Source organism: Macrobrachium rosenbergii, chromosome 39, assembly GCF_040412425.1.
Source record: "Macrobrachium rosenbergii isolate ZJJX-2024 chromosome 39, ASM4041242v1, whole genome shotgun sequence".
In the NCBI taxonomy this organism is placed as follows: domain Eukaryota; kingdom Metazoa; phylum Arthropoda; class Malacostraca; order Decapoda; family Palaemonidae; genus Macrobrachium; species Macrobrachium rosenbergii.
The window spans coordinates 14,927,333-14,944,832 of NC_089779.1; the positions used below are offsets into that span (position 1 = coordinate 14,927,333).

The window sequence follows — 17,500 nt, forward strand, 5'->3', positions numbered from 1 at the left end:
GACGACGTTCGGCCATCATTATCTTTGTCCCATTTCCTTTAGAGCTGCGGGTATGAGACTGAGCCATAATGGATGAGATATATTCATGACGTGGTGGGATCTTTTCACCCCCAACTCCCGCCCACACCCCTGAATCCTGCGCCCCCGCCCCCTACCCACCCTCCGCCCGAGGCCTCTTGCAACACGGTCATAAGTCGTTCGAATTTGTATTAGAGGGCCCACAGCATGAGCCGAATTTATAGGAGAGGCCGCATAGTTCTCGCAGCCTTAGCCTGGTTAGTCGTTGGTTGCTGTTCAGAGAAGGCCCAGAATGGGTAATGTATGGTTGGGAAGGAAAGCAGGTTTATCATGGGTAAGATATATGGGTACAGGGCAACAGAATGATAATTAAAACATTAAATATAAAATATAAACATTGCTGCATCGAATGTAAGTTTTTCTATGTATGGACGAACACTGATGAATCTGAATAATCACTGTATATATTATTATTATTATTATTATTATTATTATTATTATTATTATTATTATTATTATTATTATTATTATTATTGCTGCTGCTACTGCTTTTATTGCTATGCATGCTACTACCAAACTAACAAATATAATAAATCTAAAACATTACTGTTATTAAACATAACAATAAGTGTTAGTACCGATATTATGAATTATATAATCACGACAATAATTACAATTGAGAAATTACAAAATCTTCAAAAATAAAAACTCTGGTCAATCTAAAAGCAAAAGGAGAAAGTATCTACCAATCTATCTATCTATCTATCAATCTATCTATCTATCTATCTAAATAATAGATATATTTAATCATTAAGAAGACAGAGATGGAACGGAGTCTAAACCGGAACTCAGGAAAACAGTAAAAACAAAGACACGGATAAAAGAAGCAATAACGGCAAGTATAAGTGTGAATATGAGCAGATAAACAAAAAGTTTAGGACCTATAAAAATGCGGACCAAAACCTGAGGAGGACCGGAAGAACGGGAGATAAAAGAAGACCAATGTTTCGGGTGATAAAGCCGTCGTCTTCGGTCTCGGAACCGGAAGTGAAATTTGGTGGAAATGGGTGAAAAAAAAAAAAACATTTTTTTCGAAGTGCAAACTTGGATGCTGTCCATCACACACTCGAAATGGATGAGGACGATTGTGAAGACAAACGGGACATGAAAGGAACAATTATATGTAAATGTAAAGTATAAAGTGTGTATGTATGTTTATGTATATATACCTATATCTATCTATCTATATATAAATGTATATATGCATGTTTGTACATATACTGTATATATATATATATATATATATATATATATATATATATATATATATATATATATATATATATATATATATATATATATATATATATATATATAAACTGATAACAAAAGTAGTAATTGTGACAATAAAAATCGAGAGAGAGAGAGAGAGAGAGAGAGAGAGAGAGAGAGAGAGAGAGAGAGAGAGAGAGAGAGAGAGAGAGAGAGAACCGTTTGGAATACTGACGTGACAGCATATTTCGGCCAGGGAAAGAACATGGTGAATTGGTAAAAAGCCAATTTAATTGGTCGAAATACTCATTTTATGTTGACTGGTCAAATATTTAAGAAAAACAGTGCCTATACCCTTCCACTATGCGATTCATTGGCACTTCATATGTAAATTAATGAAGTATACCAATACCACATAGGGCAATGATATTCATTCATAGAATTGACAGATAAAGATAAAGTATGTTTACATTAAGTAAGTTTCCAAATTCCCCTCAGACAGATTAATGAAACACATCTTGACAGACTTTCTGGACGCATCAATGATGATGGTTGTAAATACTTATGAAAAGAAACTAAAACTGCATTTGTAAGAGAATTCAGTGCACAAATTTACTGGCGCCCAGATGCAAAGCGATAAGTCGATATTATGTAAAGTTCAACGCTTGCAGTTTCATCAAAGGTAAAATGTCGAATCTTCTAATATAGTGACCAGTCGAATCTTTCCAGTAAAATGTCGCTAAATTCAAAGATTTAAAGCTACGAAGTAAAGTAGAATGATATCCGGCATTACAGCAGTCAATACAGGATCTTGTAAGGAAGCCATAGAAGAAGGACCAGTTAAATTAGGACTACAGTAATTGAAACATGGCTTGGCCACTTATTCCTGAATACTGTTACTGTAGTATTTATTAAAAACTTATTTCTTGGTAAATAAGACTTTCAAGAGGTTCTACTGTTAAATCAGCCTCTAGACTTTGCACAAGCTAAAATAAATACGAAATATTAAGGATAAATGCATTAGGAAGAAACTCTTAAAAAGATACTACCAAGTTACGTATCGGAGCAGGAAAAGACGACACTTTATCAAGACAGTCAACGGTGTGAGTTATCAGTCCGCTGAAAGATAACCTGTAATACCCGCCAAAAAAAAAAAAAAAAAAAAAAAAAAAAAAAAAAAAAACAAGAAGAGATTAGAGCGTCAAACAAAAAACCAGATAACGACGAAAGAGGAGGAAAAAAGTTATTGGGTGTAAAAGATAAAGGACAGACACCGACCGGCTGGGAACGACAGATAAGCGAATATTTATACAGCTATAACAGCGAAGGGGGTGAGCCTGGGGAGACGCCTACCACACAACTCCACGGGTATCACACGCCATATTTCACTAATCTACGCGCATCACTGATCACCCATGACACGGTGATAGGTAACACGATCCAGCAACTTCGCGGCGTGCGCGCAAGCATTTTGGCGTATCCTTTTTCCTGCAGGCGCTTGCAGTGGCACGTTTTACGAAAGGGTGCCTAGGTCAGATGGGGTTGGAAATTTTGCTTGGGAATGTACGGGCGCTGAAATTTTTACAAATCGGAATGGGGGCAAGGGAGGCTTTTAAATTAAGGAGTGGCTACTGAGCCGAATTTCATGAATGTAGCAGATATTTAGCCTTTAATTTTTTTTCACTGTTTTTTATCTAATAACCATGATAATCAGCTGATCATATATCAATAATTAATATATTGAAAATAATGATGACAAAAATTACTTGTATCTGCGTCTTTATTTTTAAATTTTTTATTTATAATATTACGATTATCATTATTATTTTCATTCTTCCTGTTATCATCATTATAAAAAATAATGATGATAATAAACAGAATAAGTAATAATAATAACTGTATTATTACCAATGAAAAATAAAACAAAAATAAAAACGCAGATACAAGTATGACTATTATATTCACTTTTCCCTTCAACCTCAGAATAAAGCAATAAAGATATAAAGCAGAATAAAGAGAAGGAAGTGGATAAAAAAAAGGCTGATACTACGATATTTATCGGCCTATGATATTTATGCATTCTTTGTCTACTCACCATTTACATTTACAAAAATACAAATTCTTGCAAACTTGACCGGCCTTCTATTAAGCATCCTATTAACAGATATGAAGACTAGGTATTGTAAACATTACGTTCGACCTAAATAAAATATTATATTCGACCTAAATAAGTTCATTAAAGGCTGCGAGGAAGAAAGCTTACTAACAAACATTTACATTCACATTCAGCTAGAGGACAAACAATGTCCACAACTCTGGCGCTTTTCATTATTTTTCTGTCTATTAATACATCATCTGTACCATGATAACACGTCATTATGGAATAGAGCTAGTGTTCCATTAAAAGTGTTAAATGTTATCACAACATAGCCATGCAACTTCACTGTATGTATGTGTGTATATATATATATATATATATATATATATATATATATATATATATATATATATATATATATATATATATATATATCTACTACTCAAAAGTTAGGCTTCAGTGAAACGGGATGGTTTAGATTCCAGATTCTTTAATTTACAAAGAACAATTCATCAAGTACTAGCTTTCGAAGGTTTGGTTTAGATTCCAGATTTTTGTTTTTGCAAAGAACAATTTACCAAGTACTAGCTTTCGAAGGTATGGTTTAGATTCCAGATTTTCGCTTTTACAAAGGACAATTTACCAAGTACTAGCTTTCGAAGGCATAGTTTAGAGTCAAGATTCTTTAATTTACAAAGAACAACTTACCAAGCACTAGCTTTCGAAGGCATGGTTTAGATTCCAGATTCTTTAATTTACAAAGAACAATTTATCAAGTACTAGTTTTCAAAGACATACAGTCTTCTTCATCTGGTACCGATGCAAGACTATATGTCTTCGAAAGCCACTAGTACTTGGTAAATTGTTCTTTGTTAAGCAAAGAATTTGGAATCTAAACCACTTAAGCCTAACACGAATAGTTGTGTTAAATGTTGTATATATTATCATTTCGAAGTTCAAACTGTCCACCATTTCACATATATAAAAAAGTTTATAATCAATGTATTTACACTATTGCTAAAACACCAAAACAATAGGGTCCTTGGTCGGCCGGTTCAATGCTCGACACATGTTTGCTAGGCCAGGGGATCGCTCTAGTCTTACAGCCCGTCAGTCCACCCGGTTGTAACCAGGGACCAGCGTCTGCAAGGGTCATGAGAAATGGCGTGGGTCTAGCCACCTCTTTCCTGAAGAATGGCTGAGAAACAGTAAATCTAAACACTGTTCAATCTCTACGGTGATATATATGTGTATATATATATATATATATATATATATATATATATATATATATATATATATATATATATATATATATATATATATATATATATATATATATAGATAGATAGATATAATCTTTCACTCTCTAAACGCACAATTCCCCTAAACGTTCTCACAATCTAAGCGTTTGAGAAGCAACAAAACTTAACCTGACCACTTTCCTTGAATTGAATTGATAACAGAGAAATCCCCTTTTTTCCTCTCTCTCTCTCTCTCTCTCTCTCTCTCTCTCTCTCTCTCTCTCTCTCTCTCTCTCTCTCTCTCTCGTTTGAATGGAATTGATAACAGAGAAACTCTCTCTTCTCTCTCTCTCTCATTTTTTTACTCCGTTCGAAACTCCGCCAAGGCGAACTCCACGCGCATGGAATTCGATATGAGGGGAAAATCCCTCGTAGGGGGATTTGTTAGTTTTGTTCCCGAGTGGATATGTAGGATTTCATCCCTACAGTCCTAAAACGTAGGATGTTAGCAGGAGGGATATGGGTCTTGGGAAGGATTTAAAACGAGAGCATAATAATGATGCAACTTGAAAGAAAAAGATATTAAGAATACAAATAAAAAGGAATGGCAATAACACATGGAATAAGAGGGTTGAAAAAATGTGGCAGGAGGGATATGGGGATTTAGAAGGATTTCAAAGAACAGCATAATAATAAGGAGGCAACTTGAAAGAAGGGGATGTTAAGAATATATATAAAAAGGAATGGCAATAACAAATGGAATAAGAATGTTGAAAAAATATGGCAGGAGGGATACGAGGTTTGGAATAAAGCAAGGAATAATACTGAAAAAATGTGAAGAATACGTTGAGGACATAGATGGAGGAACCTCTGCCTGTCCCCCCAAAAAAAAAATATTAAGAATATGCAGAGGGGTAAAAATGGCTTTTACAAAAAGCAAAGGAATTATAAGAATGTAAAAAATTTTAAAACAGGTTAGAGAAGATAAAGATATACTGAATAAAAAAGTGAAAATGAAATGAGATATTAATGCCATAAAAAGAAGACATCGCTTAAGGCAAGTTAGGAGAGAATAAAAATAAGAGATAAAGGGATCAAATATATTACAGAGATGGAAAGAAAAGATGGAGATACAATGAACAAAAAGGTGAAAATGAAAGGAGATATTAATACCATAAAAAGAAAATATCTCTTAAATCAAGTAAGAAGATAGTAAAAATAAGAGATAAAGGGATCAAAGATATTATAGAAATGGTCAGATAATGGAACCCGGAATTTCTAAAGAAAGAAAACACTACGAATGAATATGAGTGAACGGAAAATGGAAGTCGGCGATAGAATAATTATGGAACCATAAACGGAAGGGAATATTCAGAGTTAGAAGACATCTCTCCTATCAAGGAGGCAAAGATACATTCAGATGATGAGCAGAATGAGATACGAGGCGATACCCATAATAAGAAATCAATGGGGATAAGAATATGAGGCACACGAAAGCTTCGAGAAGTAAGAAGCAAGAATAAGCTTAATATTAAGGAAATTATAACAGAAATGCAAATAAGGAATATGTGAGCTTATGAAATGGGAAATTAAAGAGTTCTTCAATGAGGAGTGATTGATTGATTTAGGACAACCTGGCGTCACACTACCTATGTCAGTGACACCGAAATTTTTGTTATTACTTTTAACAGGTTAGTGATATCTTCTTCTTCTTCTATTCAAGATAAATATAAATTTGAAAAGAAACGTTCATAAGGAAGTATGTATATATATATATACACATACATATACGTATACATACACACACACACATATATATACATATACATAAATATACATACATATATCTTCCATAAATTAACTTACGTCAAAAACGGAAAATTTGATTCATATAGAGACACAACTTTTAACCACAATCACTTTTGTCAAATATTAAGAGAGAGAGAGAGAGAGAGAGAGAGAGAGAGAGAGAGAGAGAGAGAGAGAGAGAGAGAGATTTAAACGAACCAAGAACAAAAACTCCAGAGATGAATCTTGATAAAATAAGAATGAGGAAAGCAACAAGCCTTGCACCAACCTACCCGTCTCCGCCCACCACCCTCCCCTTTTCCGCCCACTCCCTACCCCCTACCCCTCACACACGAAAAGAGCACACCCAGGATTTACCGGTAAAACCGGAAAGGGTAAAAATGAGGGCATCTGTATGAGATATGTGTTCTGTGGAGAGAGAAGGTCGTGATACACAGGGAGGAGGAGGAGGAGGAGGAGGAGGAGGAGGAGGAGGAGGAAGTCACAGTGTTCATAATACTGCCCGGACATCTATTTCACTTGTTCCTTGCTTGCCTGGTACCCGGAGACAACCCCCCCCCCCCCAAACTTTTCTGGTTCATTTCGGTTCTTTCCTTTTTTTCTTTCCTTCTATTTTATTTTATTTCTTTCTATTTCTTTCTTTATTTCTTCCTTCCTTCTTTTTTATTTCTTCCTTTCATTTTTCTTTCTTTCTTTCTTCCTTTACTCCTTCCTTTCTTTCTTTCTTCCTTTATTCCTTCCTTTCTTCGTTTCCTCATTCGTTCCTTTCTTTCTTCCTTTCTTCCTTTTTTCTCTTACTCCTTCCTTCCTTCCTTCTTTTCTTTCGTACTCTTTATCTTGCTTTCTTTATTCCTTTCTTCCTTTCTTTTTTCCTTTCTCTCCGTAAATATACGTGGCTTTCTCCTTTCCTTACATAATAATTTGCACAGGAAAGCACAGCAACAGAGCGCTAATTAGGAATAATAAAAAAAACTAAACTAAAAATAAAAATGCTGAACAAATCGTAAATAACATTACTGGCTGAGAAGCAGGAGTAAATCCAATATTAACGATATCTGCACAAAGGAAAAAAATGGGATATGAAAAACCTTGAACTTCAAATAATGACGGTCATGTCGGCACAAACTTATTATTTTTCTTTACACAAATCAAAAACTCTTGATTATATCCGAAGTCAAACACCAGGACGGGAGTATTGACACCTGACCTTCAAAAGGATTCTGTAAGCCCTGACACAGATGATTGCTAACAAAAAAAAAAAAAAATAAAAAATAAAAAAAAATTAACCTAATTTCCAAATTCCAATCAAGATACAAAACTTACTCATCCCAAAAACATTGAATTTAATACCAGTGAGAGGAAGCAATTAATTTTTTCCTCTGTTAATTTATTTATTTTATTTAGTTACTTAAAAAAACAAAAAAAATTAAACTAATTTCCAAATTCCAATGAAGATAGAAAACTTTCTCATCCCCAACACAAAGAATTTAATACCAGTGAGAGGAAGCAATTAATTTTTTTCTCTGTTAATTTATTTACTTTATTTAGTTACTTAAAATAAGACAACAAAAATATTACCCTAATTCCCAAATTCCAATCAAGATAGAAAACTTTCTCAGCCCCAAAACAAAGAATTTAATACCAGTGAGAGGAAGCAATAAGTTCTTTTTCTGTTAATTTATTTACTTTATTTAGTTACTTAAAAAGACAAAAAAACATCAATCTAATTCCCAAATTCCAATCAAGATAGAACCTTTCTCATCCCAAAAACAAAGAATTTAATACCGATGAAAAGAAGCAATTATTTCTGTTTCTGATTTAGTTTCTTAAAATAAGACAAAAAAATTTACCTAATTTCCAAATTCCAATCAAGATAGAAAACTTTCTTATCCCAAAAACATTGAATTTAATACCAGTGAGAGGTAGCAATTCTTTCTTATTCTGTTAATTTATTTATTTTATTTAGTTAATTAAAATAAGACAAAAAATTAATAGTAACCTAATTTCCAAATTCCAATCAAGATAGAAAACTTTCTTATCCCAAAAACAAAAAATTTAATACTGATGAAAGGAATCATTTTTTTTCTTTTTCTGTTAATTTATCTACTTTATTTAGTTACTTTGAGTAATAAAACAACTATTGCGTACTAGCTTGGCAGTCAACCGACGCGGATTTAATTATGCACTTACCCGAACATTATCAAAATTAAAATTCCTGGTCAATTTTCATTAATAAATTCCACTGTTTTCATGTCACGTGAAAGGCATATTTCTTTGTTAGTCCCATACAACTACACTACATAATAATAATAATAATAATAATAATAATAATAATAATAATAATAATAATAATAATAATAATAATAATAATAATAATAATAATAATAATAATAATAATACAACCGTTGCACGAAATCGTCATATCTTCTACTGTCACCGTCTGGGGATATATAAGAGTATGAACACAGATGCGGAGCCTATATATAAACATACAAAGGCATTCATAAATTCATTATTATTATTATTATTATTATTATTATTATTATTATTATTATTCAAAAGATGAACCTTTTTAATATGGAACAAGCCCACCACAGGGGCCACTGACTTGAAATTCAAGCTTCCGAAAACTATGTTGTTCATTTGAAAAAAGTAACAGAAGCTAATAAGGAATACAGGAAGAAGAGATTGGTTATCAGAAAAGAAAGAAATAAATTAACAAATAAGTAAATAAATAAATAAAAACATACGTAAATGATTAAAATACAAAGAGAATTGTTTTAGGCCAGCAATACATAACAAAGCATTTTCCATTAAACGCATATATAATGATATTCCTGGAATTCACATTAAATAAAATCACACAATATTCTTCCGTGACATCTTCAATATTCAACTTTCGCCAGGAGGAGAAGGGGGTTGTAGGAATGGGAAAATATTGGGGAAGGGGTTTGTGGGGAGGGGTGGGTGGAGAAACAGATACAATCTTAATAAATTCTGCCCAAAGGGGCACTATCCATTTCGACTTAATACTGTCATAAATCTATTGCTTTTTTATTGCAAGCCTTCCAAAAGATGATAGTAATTGCCTCCTTACTCTAGACTCTTTTGGGTTAATGTAAATGCAAAATGTATTGAGAAGACAAACAGCACCGTCTTTTAACAGATAATATATTTCCAGAGAGAGAGAGAGAGAGAGAGAGAGAGAGAGAGAGAGAGAGAAAATTATCATAACTATTATTCCGAAGATGAATCCTATTCATATGGAACGAGCCCACACCGGCCATTGACTTGGAGTTCAAGCTTCCAAAGAATATGGTGTTCATTTGAACGAACTTATTAAAGAATATAATACGAAATACAGAAAGAAGAGATCAGTTATTAGAAAAATTAGTAAATTAATAAATCGATGTATATGTACAGATGAGAAGTCTGCAAAATTTTATTTTCTCACATTATCATCGAAGGCAAGGCAAATGTTAACCATTATCGAGTATGGTCACTACTTGGAAGGGTGTCATGAGCTAGCTGAGCATCCCTTGGATAGGGTAGGAAGCAAGCAACCTTATCCTGATTTGTGATTGCTTTGAAAGCACTGGATAACATCTTCTGGAGTTTAATCCTTTAAGTGTGTAGTTCAAAATGATATACCTGTCTCTCTAACTATGTATGTCTTTATGTATATTTGTTCATACATACATACATACATACATACATCTACCTATGTATCTACCTATGTATGTCAGTACGCATTCAATACCATTTCTAATGAACAAATTATTTTTTGGAAACTTGAATTTCTAGTCAGTGGCCCTGTAGGTTTGTTCCATATGAATAAGGTTCTACCTTCTGAATAATAATATCCAATTCACTACACCTTGGTTGTAACTTACAACCAAGGAACAGTGAATTGGATATCAGACGATATTCCTGACTTAAAATCCGAGAACATGAAAAAGTATTTATGTATGTACACACACACACACACACACAAATTTCTTAATAACCTAACAAGATCATCCTAAGCTCACACACCCCTTTCTTTCCAAGGTCCTTGAAGGAACCTTGCCCCCCCAACCCCCCCACCCCTTTCTTCCCAAGGACTTCCCGACGCCTTTTGAGAAGGGTCGTAAATCTTGGGCCGGGCCTCACCTACGTGACTTCGCTCCTAAGTGATGTATTGTTCAAGTTGCTGCTTTCACGCGGTAATTGTCCGAGACGCCCCCACGCCCCCGCCCTCTGCATCAAATTATAGGTCACCAACTCCCAAAACCCATTTTCCTAAGTTCTGGACCATCAGAGATTCTCAATGGGCGGCCTTAAATTGTATATAGAAGGGGGAGGAAAGGGGGAGAGGAAAAGACATGGGGAGGGGGCGCTTTGAGGACGGGAAATGGGGAGGAGGGTGCTGTTTATCAGAGTCACTGGCTTATATTGTAATTTATATTACTAATAAATCACTTTCAATTGCTTTAATGAATAAAGATGAATTTACGTATTTAAATCTATATCGTAAACAAAACATCTCTTTTAATAATGAGGGTAGGGGGCTGTGCATTTTTGAATGTAAATAAAACCAGACATATGTTCAACCAGTGCATCAATAAAGTTTATATTCGATGAACCTTTTCAGCTCCGATAAGAAACGGCAATGGTAACCCTTTACTTGGTAAGTTGTCCTATTCAGGAAAATGTTTCCATCAGGATCGTTTCAATGAACAGGAAAGTTCGAATTCGGTTTTCAAGTGAAATGGAAGTCGACGAGATTGCTCTCTCATCCAGGAAAAGAGGAATTTTATCATTCGAGATTCATCTGTTACTGAAATTTAGGGTCGACTCCTGCCAGGAGCGAAGCACTTATCAATTATAATTCTCCTTCGGCGTAAGTTATTCCCTAGGTAGAGTGAATTGGATTGTAAACGATGATTGTGGCTTAATATATGTGGAGGTGAAAAAGTCGCGTGTGCATAAGTAACGAATGAATATATATATATATATATATATATATATATATATATATATATATATATATATATATATATATATATATATATATATATGTTACACATATATATAATATATAATATATATATATATATATATATATATATATATATATATATATATATATATATAAGCAGACAAATAACATAACTGGCTCACCTCACGAACAAGGACTGGGGCGCCTGAGAGATGGGATAAATAAGACTGGCAAGAATAGCAAGGAAGACTCAGAATTCATGATAGTTAAGATCAGCATATGAAAGAAGCGACCAGCCAGCGACCAGACAAGGCTGGAACGCATGAAAGGTCTGGTCAGCTGACAAGGGTGGAAAAAAGAAATTCAACGAACAAGGACCAGAAGGCATTAGGGGCATTATCATCTTATAAGGACCAGAACCTCATGAAGTTGAGACTAGCGATCAAGGGCTGGTATATATGAAAAAAGTGGATCAGATATTAAGGCTGGAATATATGAAAAAAGGACCAGATATCAAGGCTGGAATCTATGAAAAAAATGGATCAGATATCAAGGCAGGAATATATGAAAAAAATGGGTCATATATCAAGGTTGGAATATATGAAAAAAAAAGGATCAGATATCAAGGCTGGAATATATGAAAAAAAGGATCAGATATCAAGGCTGGAATACATGGAAAAAATGGATCAGATATCAAGGCTGGAACATATGAAAATACGGGTCAGATATCAAGGGCTGGAATATATAAAAGTGAGATCAGTGGGTAAAGCCTGGGAAATCAACGGATTTCACGCCAACTATCATATATGAATTCTCAAATCTCTTTAAGCCACGATGCCGTTTTGAAACAGGAATGAATTCTCAAAAATACGACTCATTGTAAAAGTCATTAACAAAAGATTAATTGGAATAAAAATATATGAAATTTTTATTCAAGTGCAGCAACCAGCATTAAGCACAACTTTTGAAAAAAAAAATACAAGCAAAGAGAGCATTCTGGCCTCCATATCAATAAAAGTAAAAAAAGAAGTAAACTAGATTTCAGTCCAGATAATGTCCGTCAAATATCTTTAATAAAATCCTGTGAAGTCCTTGCGAAGTTGCAGAGTCTCCAAATTCATGACACTCGATGTATTAGGGTCAAGGAAATAAATTTACTTATTTCAGTAAAAAATATATATGCTTATTCTGTTCTGTAAAACCCCACAAATTAAAGATAAAATAAATATAAATCTAAGGTTGAAATTAAAGCAATCGTTTTCGACTCACGAAAGATTCCTAACCAGCCAAAAATACTTTTAATTTACGACAAAACTCACAGGGCAAATTAACGTCCTGATTCTACAGCCTAATTAACGTGTTCTTCCGAACGCCAATTCTCCTTTATTGCGGAAAGTTTTCCCATTTGCTATAGCGACAGCCTAGCTTTTGTTCCTCGAAGTTATTGAAAAGGATAACTACTCGTAAAAAATGAAAACTTTCCTCTTCCTTGCTTCTTGGGTTGAGATAGCGAGCGCACAAACGGCTCTGGCCATAAAGCTGCATCAGTCAAAATATGCAAGGAGCCTTACGTGACTTGGGTGCAGGAAGAAGCAGGCGCATTCTACCGGAAGACTGCTTAAATAAAGACATATTAAACTCATACCAGATATAATTCAGGATATATACACGTTGAAAAATACAAATATATACTTACACGCATGCATACATGTTATCATAAGATCGATGTAATTTGTATTAATCTAGTTAATGAATAATTCCCACACAACTGAAATTTTCTGTTACTTTAAAAGTATCCCTTTATGTAATATATATATATATATATATATATATATATATATATATATATATATATATATATATATATATATATATATATATATATATATACGTACATACATATATATGTGTGTGTATCAATGTATGTGTTTCAGTATGTATGCAAATGGTATATTCAGTTGAAAACATTATGTCCGTTCAATTATTTATGTTTTAAAACGACCACTGACTCTCTCTCTCTCTCTCTCTCTCTCTCTCTCTCTCTCTCTCTCTCTCTCTCTCTCTCTCTACAGTAACTCTTTCCTGGTGACTTAGATCGTTTGCATCTCTCATCCCTGAGAGACATAAAGTTAAAATACATAAAGATAATTTAAATCTCCAGATTCTCTTTCTACCCGATTCACATTCGACGCGTCCCATCTTGAGAGCAATTTATCCAGATTCCACTTTAACTTAAGAGGATTACCTAAAGATGAATAATTTCCTAGCTCATTTTCCATCAAGACAAGGAAAAACATCGAAATCCACATAACATAGGGTATAAATTTTCGCCACAGATTAGATATGATAATTAGGTAAATATGTTCACGTAGAATGAAAAGCTTACTTAGCCAGAAAAGTCAGTGGACAATGGAGTCTGCTTAATGCGTAACTCATTTTTTTTCTTCAATGATAAAGCAAAATGCAAACACGCAAAGAAACAGACACAAGACATTATTAGTGAGAATTTGTACTAATATCACGCATAAATTTGAACAATACTATTTTTCGGCAACAGACCTTCAACTATGGAAACAAAACGTGATCGGATATAAGAGCAACATACAACTTATATATATATATATATATATATATATATATATATATATATATATATATATATATATATATATATATATATATATATATAATATATATATATATATATATATATATATATAAAACATGTAAATAAAACAACGACCTTTGAATCACTAAAACCTTAAAGGAAACCACAAATATCATTCCAGGACACTAAAAAAGGGACATGAGAAAATATTTAAGGCAATTGCCTTCGTCAAACATTAGCTTTTTAAGGCAAGCCATGAACGCATTTATGCATAAAGGTATTAAGGGTGGTCATCCTTGCACGTGGAAAGTTCGTCCAATTAAAGACTGAGGTCGTCTGGAGCAGTGGGACTCCTACACCCAGCCCCCCTTCCTCCCCCAACATCTCGACATCCCTCTTCACCTTCCCCCTTCACCACCTCGACTTCCCTCCTCCTCCTCCAACACCTTGACCTCCCTCCTCTTTCCTCCTCCTCCTCCTCCCAAGACCTCGACCTCCCTCTTTCTCCTCCTCCTCCAACACCACGGCCTCCCTCCTCCTCCTCCTTCTCCAATACCTCGACCTCCCTCCTCCCCTCCTCCTCCTTCTCCAACACCTCGACCTCCCTCCTCCCCTCCTCCTCCTCCTCCTCCTCCTCCCCAACACCTCGACCTCCCCCCTCCCCTCCTCCTCCTCTCTCGTCCAACATTACGACCTCCCCTCCCTCCTCCTCCCCTCCTCCTCCTCCTACACCTCTGACCTCCCTCCCTCCTCCTCCTCCTTCAACCTACCTCAAATCATCTAACCCTTTGACCATCCATAGCTGGGACAATCAGACTTTGACCTGTGTCTTTCCAAAGTTGTCTCCAGAAATTGCAGATTTGTGAAGTTTTTCTTAGCAATTGCAGAGTCGATGGGATTTTTGTTTTCTCTGACAGCAGATGTCAGTGGGGTTGCTTTTCTCAAACATACTCTTGACGGGACGTTTTTAATGACAGTCTTTAGTGAGAAAAGAAATTAAAAAGCCGTTGGTATGTTCAAGTTAATGATTGGGCGATCACATGGGAATACATTAAATATGACACGAGTGTTGTTAACTTACATGAGTACATTGATGTCTAATACATACATACATACATATTTATGTATGTTTTTATGTTTATATACAAATATATATAATGTGTTTTGATGTATGAGTGCCTCTCCATAACTAGAACATTATCATGATTAAATTTTCATGTTCGAGAAAAATAATTTACTGATTCCTATTGTACAGCTGACAACTGACAAAAATGGGTTTGGGTAAGAAAAAATAATAAGTTAAAATTTCATGAACCACAGCTCAGACAGAAAGACACTGTACTGAAAGGTCCTGGCATTAAAATATCGAAAACGGAAAAGAGGAAGAGTGAATAAAGATATAGATAGGTAACGACGCCAAAAGACTTTCCTATAAAGCAACAAGAGGCTCAGTGTGACAGCTGAAGTATGATACCTCACAAAAGACACTTTAATTATTATTTACAGAAGAAGAATAATAATAATAATAATAATAATAATAATAATAATAATAATAATAATAATAATAATATCATTGACCACACTGCTTCGTTAATTCAACGGTGACTTTCAAAAACATACAAAAAGAACGGTGCTAATAATAACAGCAACAACGAGGACCTCCACGACATCAATTAGAAAAGGGTTGAGCTCTTAAGAGCCCGAAACAATTTAAAATTGTGATAGCTCTCGTATTTCTGACCCAGTTTTTTTTTTTTTTAACTGAACTAAGATGAAGGAGGCTAATAACCGCTGAGTGGGATATAGTGTCTTTTGTTCTTCTCTACCCGACTAAACTGCCTTCTACTCAAGCCTCAATTTCTAATTAATTATTAATTAATTCTTCCTGTTGTATATGGAATGAGTGAAAATTAATTTCTCGGTAGGCATGTGTTGCTTAATCCATCTGTCTGTTTCACTGTTTAAGTATATTCCATACACAAAGATCTAAAAGCCACTAAGATATACATGACTAGGAATATATGAGCATACTAGGGACAAAATCCACAAAAAACACACTGATTGTATTAAATACCCATAAATCTACAATTAGAGCGAAATATTATGACTAGGGATAAACGAGCATTTCAGGGACAAAATCCACAAAAACACATTGACTGTATTAAATACACATAAATCTAAAATTAGGGCGAGATGTAATGGCTAGGGACGAACGACCATTTCGGGGACAAAATCCAACAAAACTACATTAATTGTATTAAATATACATAAATATAAAATTAGAGCGAGGTACAATGACTCGGGATGAACGAGCATGTCAGGGAAAAAATCCACAAACGCCTATTGATTATATTAAAGACACACAGACCTAGAATCAGAGCGAGATATAATAATTAGGGACGAACGAGCATTTCAGGGAGAAAAACCACAAACGCCCAATGATTATATTAAATACGCATAGATCTAAAATTAGAACGAGATGAACTAGCATTTTAGGGACGATATCCACAAGAACCCAGATTGTTCCCCTGAACAAGTACAAGCTTTCACGCGGTCACTCAGTTTAAACTCAGTAGACTGAAATTGGAAAAAAGGTCACTCAGTGAAAACACAACAGACTGAAACTGAGAAAAAGGGTCACTCAGTTTCAACACAACAGACTGAAACAGAAAAAGGTCACTCAGTGAAAACGCAACAGACTGAAACTGAGAAAAAAGGTCACTCAGTGAAAACACAACAGACTGAAACTGAGAAAAAGGTCACTCAGTGAAAACGCAACAGACTGAAACTGAGAAAAAAGGTCACTCAGTGAAAACGCAACAGACTGAAACTGAGAAAAAGGTCACTCAGTGAAAACGCAACAGACTGAAACTGAGAAAAAAGGTCACTTAGTGAAAACACGACAGACAAACTGAGAAAAAAGGTCACTTAGTGAAAACACGACAGACAAACTGAGAAAAAAGGTCACTTAGTGAAAACACGACAGACAAACTGAGAAAAAAGGGTCACTCAGTGAAAAAGCCAACAGACAAACTGTGAAAAAAGGGTCACTCATTGAAAACACAACAGACTGAAACTGGAAAAAAAGGTCACTAAGTGAAAACTCATCAGACTGAAACAGAAAAATCCAGTATAATTACATATTCAGTGTCTTGTAAAATATATCCGCTTTACCTTTCCTCACATAATTCGATATATATATATATATATATATATATATATATATATATATATATATATATATATATATATATATATATATATATATATACAAGCATGTATGTATTCACGTCTCCAATCATTTTTAAGGATTGCTCTATCCACTGATAATATACAGATGCCATCATAACTACTTTAAATATATACAGTTAAGCTCAAAACTTTAAAAATTCCTTACTGAATGCAGTACAGCCAATTAATAGTTTTAGTAGCTAATTCTAGTTTCCCACTATTAAATACCTATGCCGACT

At 34.3% G+C, this 17,500-nt stretch overlaps 2 protein-coding genes across 2 annotated transcripts in view; one reads left to right on the forward strand and one right to left on the reverse strand.

The window, feature by feature from the left end:
• The window catches only part of LOC136825608 (uncharacterized), a 15,077-nt gene extending 181 nt beyond the window's left edge, over positions 1-14,896 (forward strand). The window contains exons 1-3 of the mRNA XM_067082194.1: positions 1-50; positions 214-314; positions 14,356-14,896. The exon at positions 1-50 is cut by the window's left edge and continues 181 nt beyond it. Of these exons, the coding sequence (XP_066938295.1) occupies positions 1-50; positions 214-314; positions 14,356-14,896 (692 nt within the window). The remainder of the gene's footprint in view (positions 51-213; positions 315-14,355) is intronic.
• Positions 1-17,500, reverse strand: part of LOC136825767 (uncharacterized) — a 506,720-nt gene that overhangs the window by 314,281 nt on the left and 174,939 nt on the right. The window lies entirely within an intron of this gene.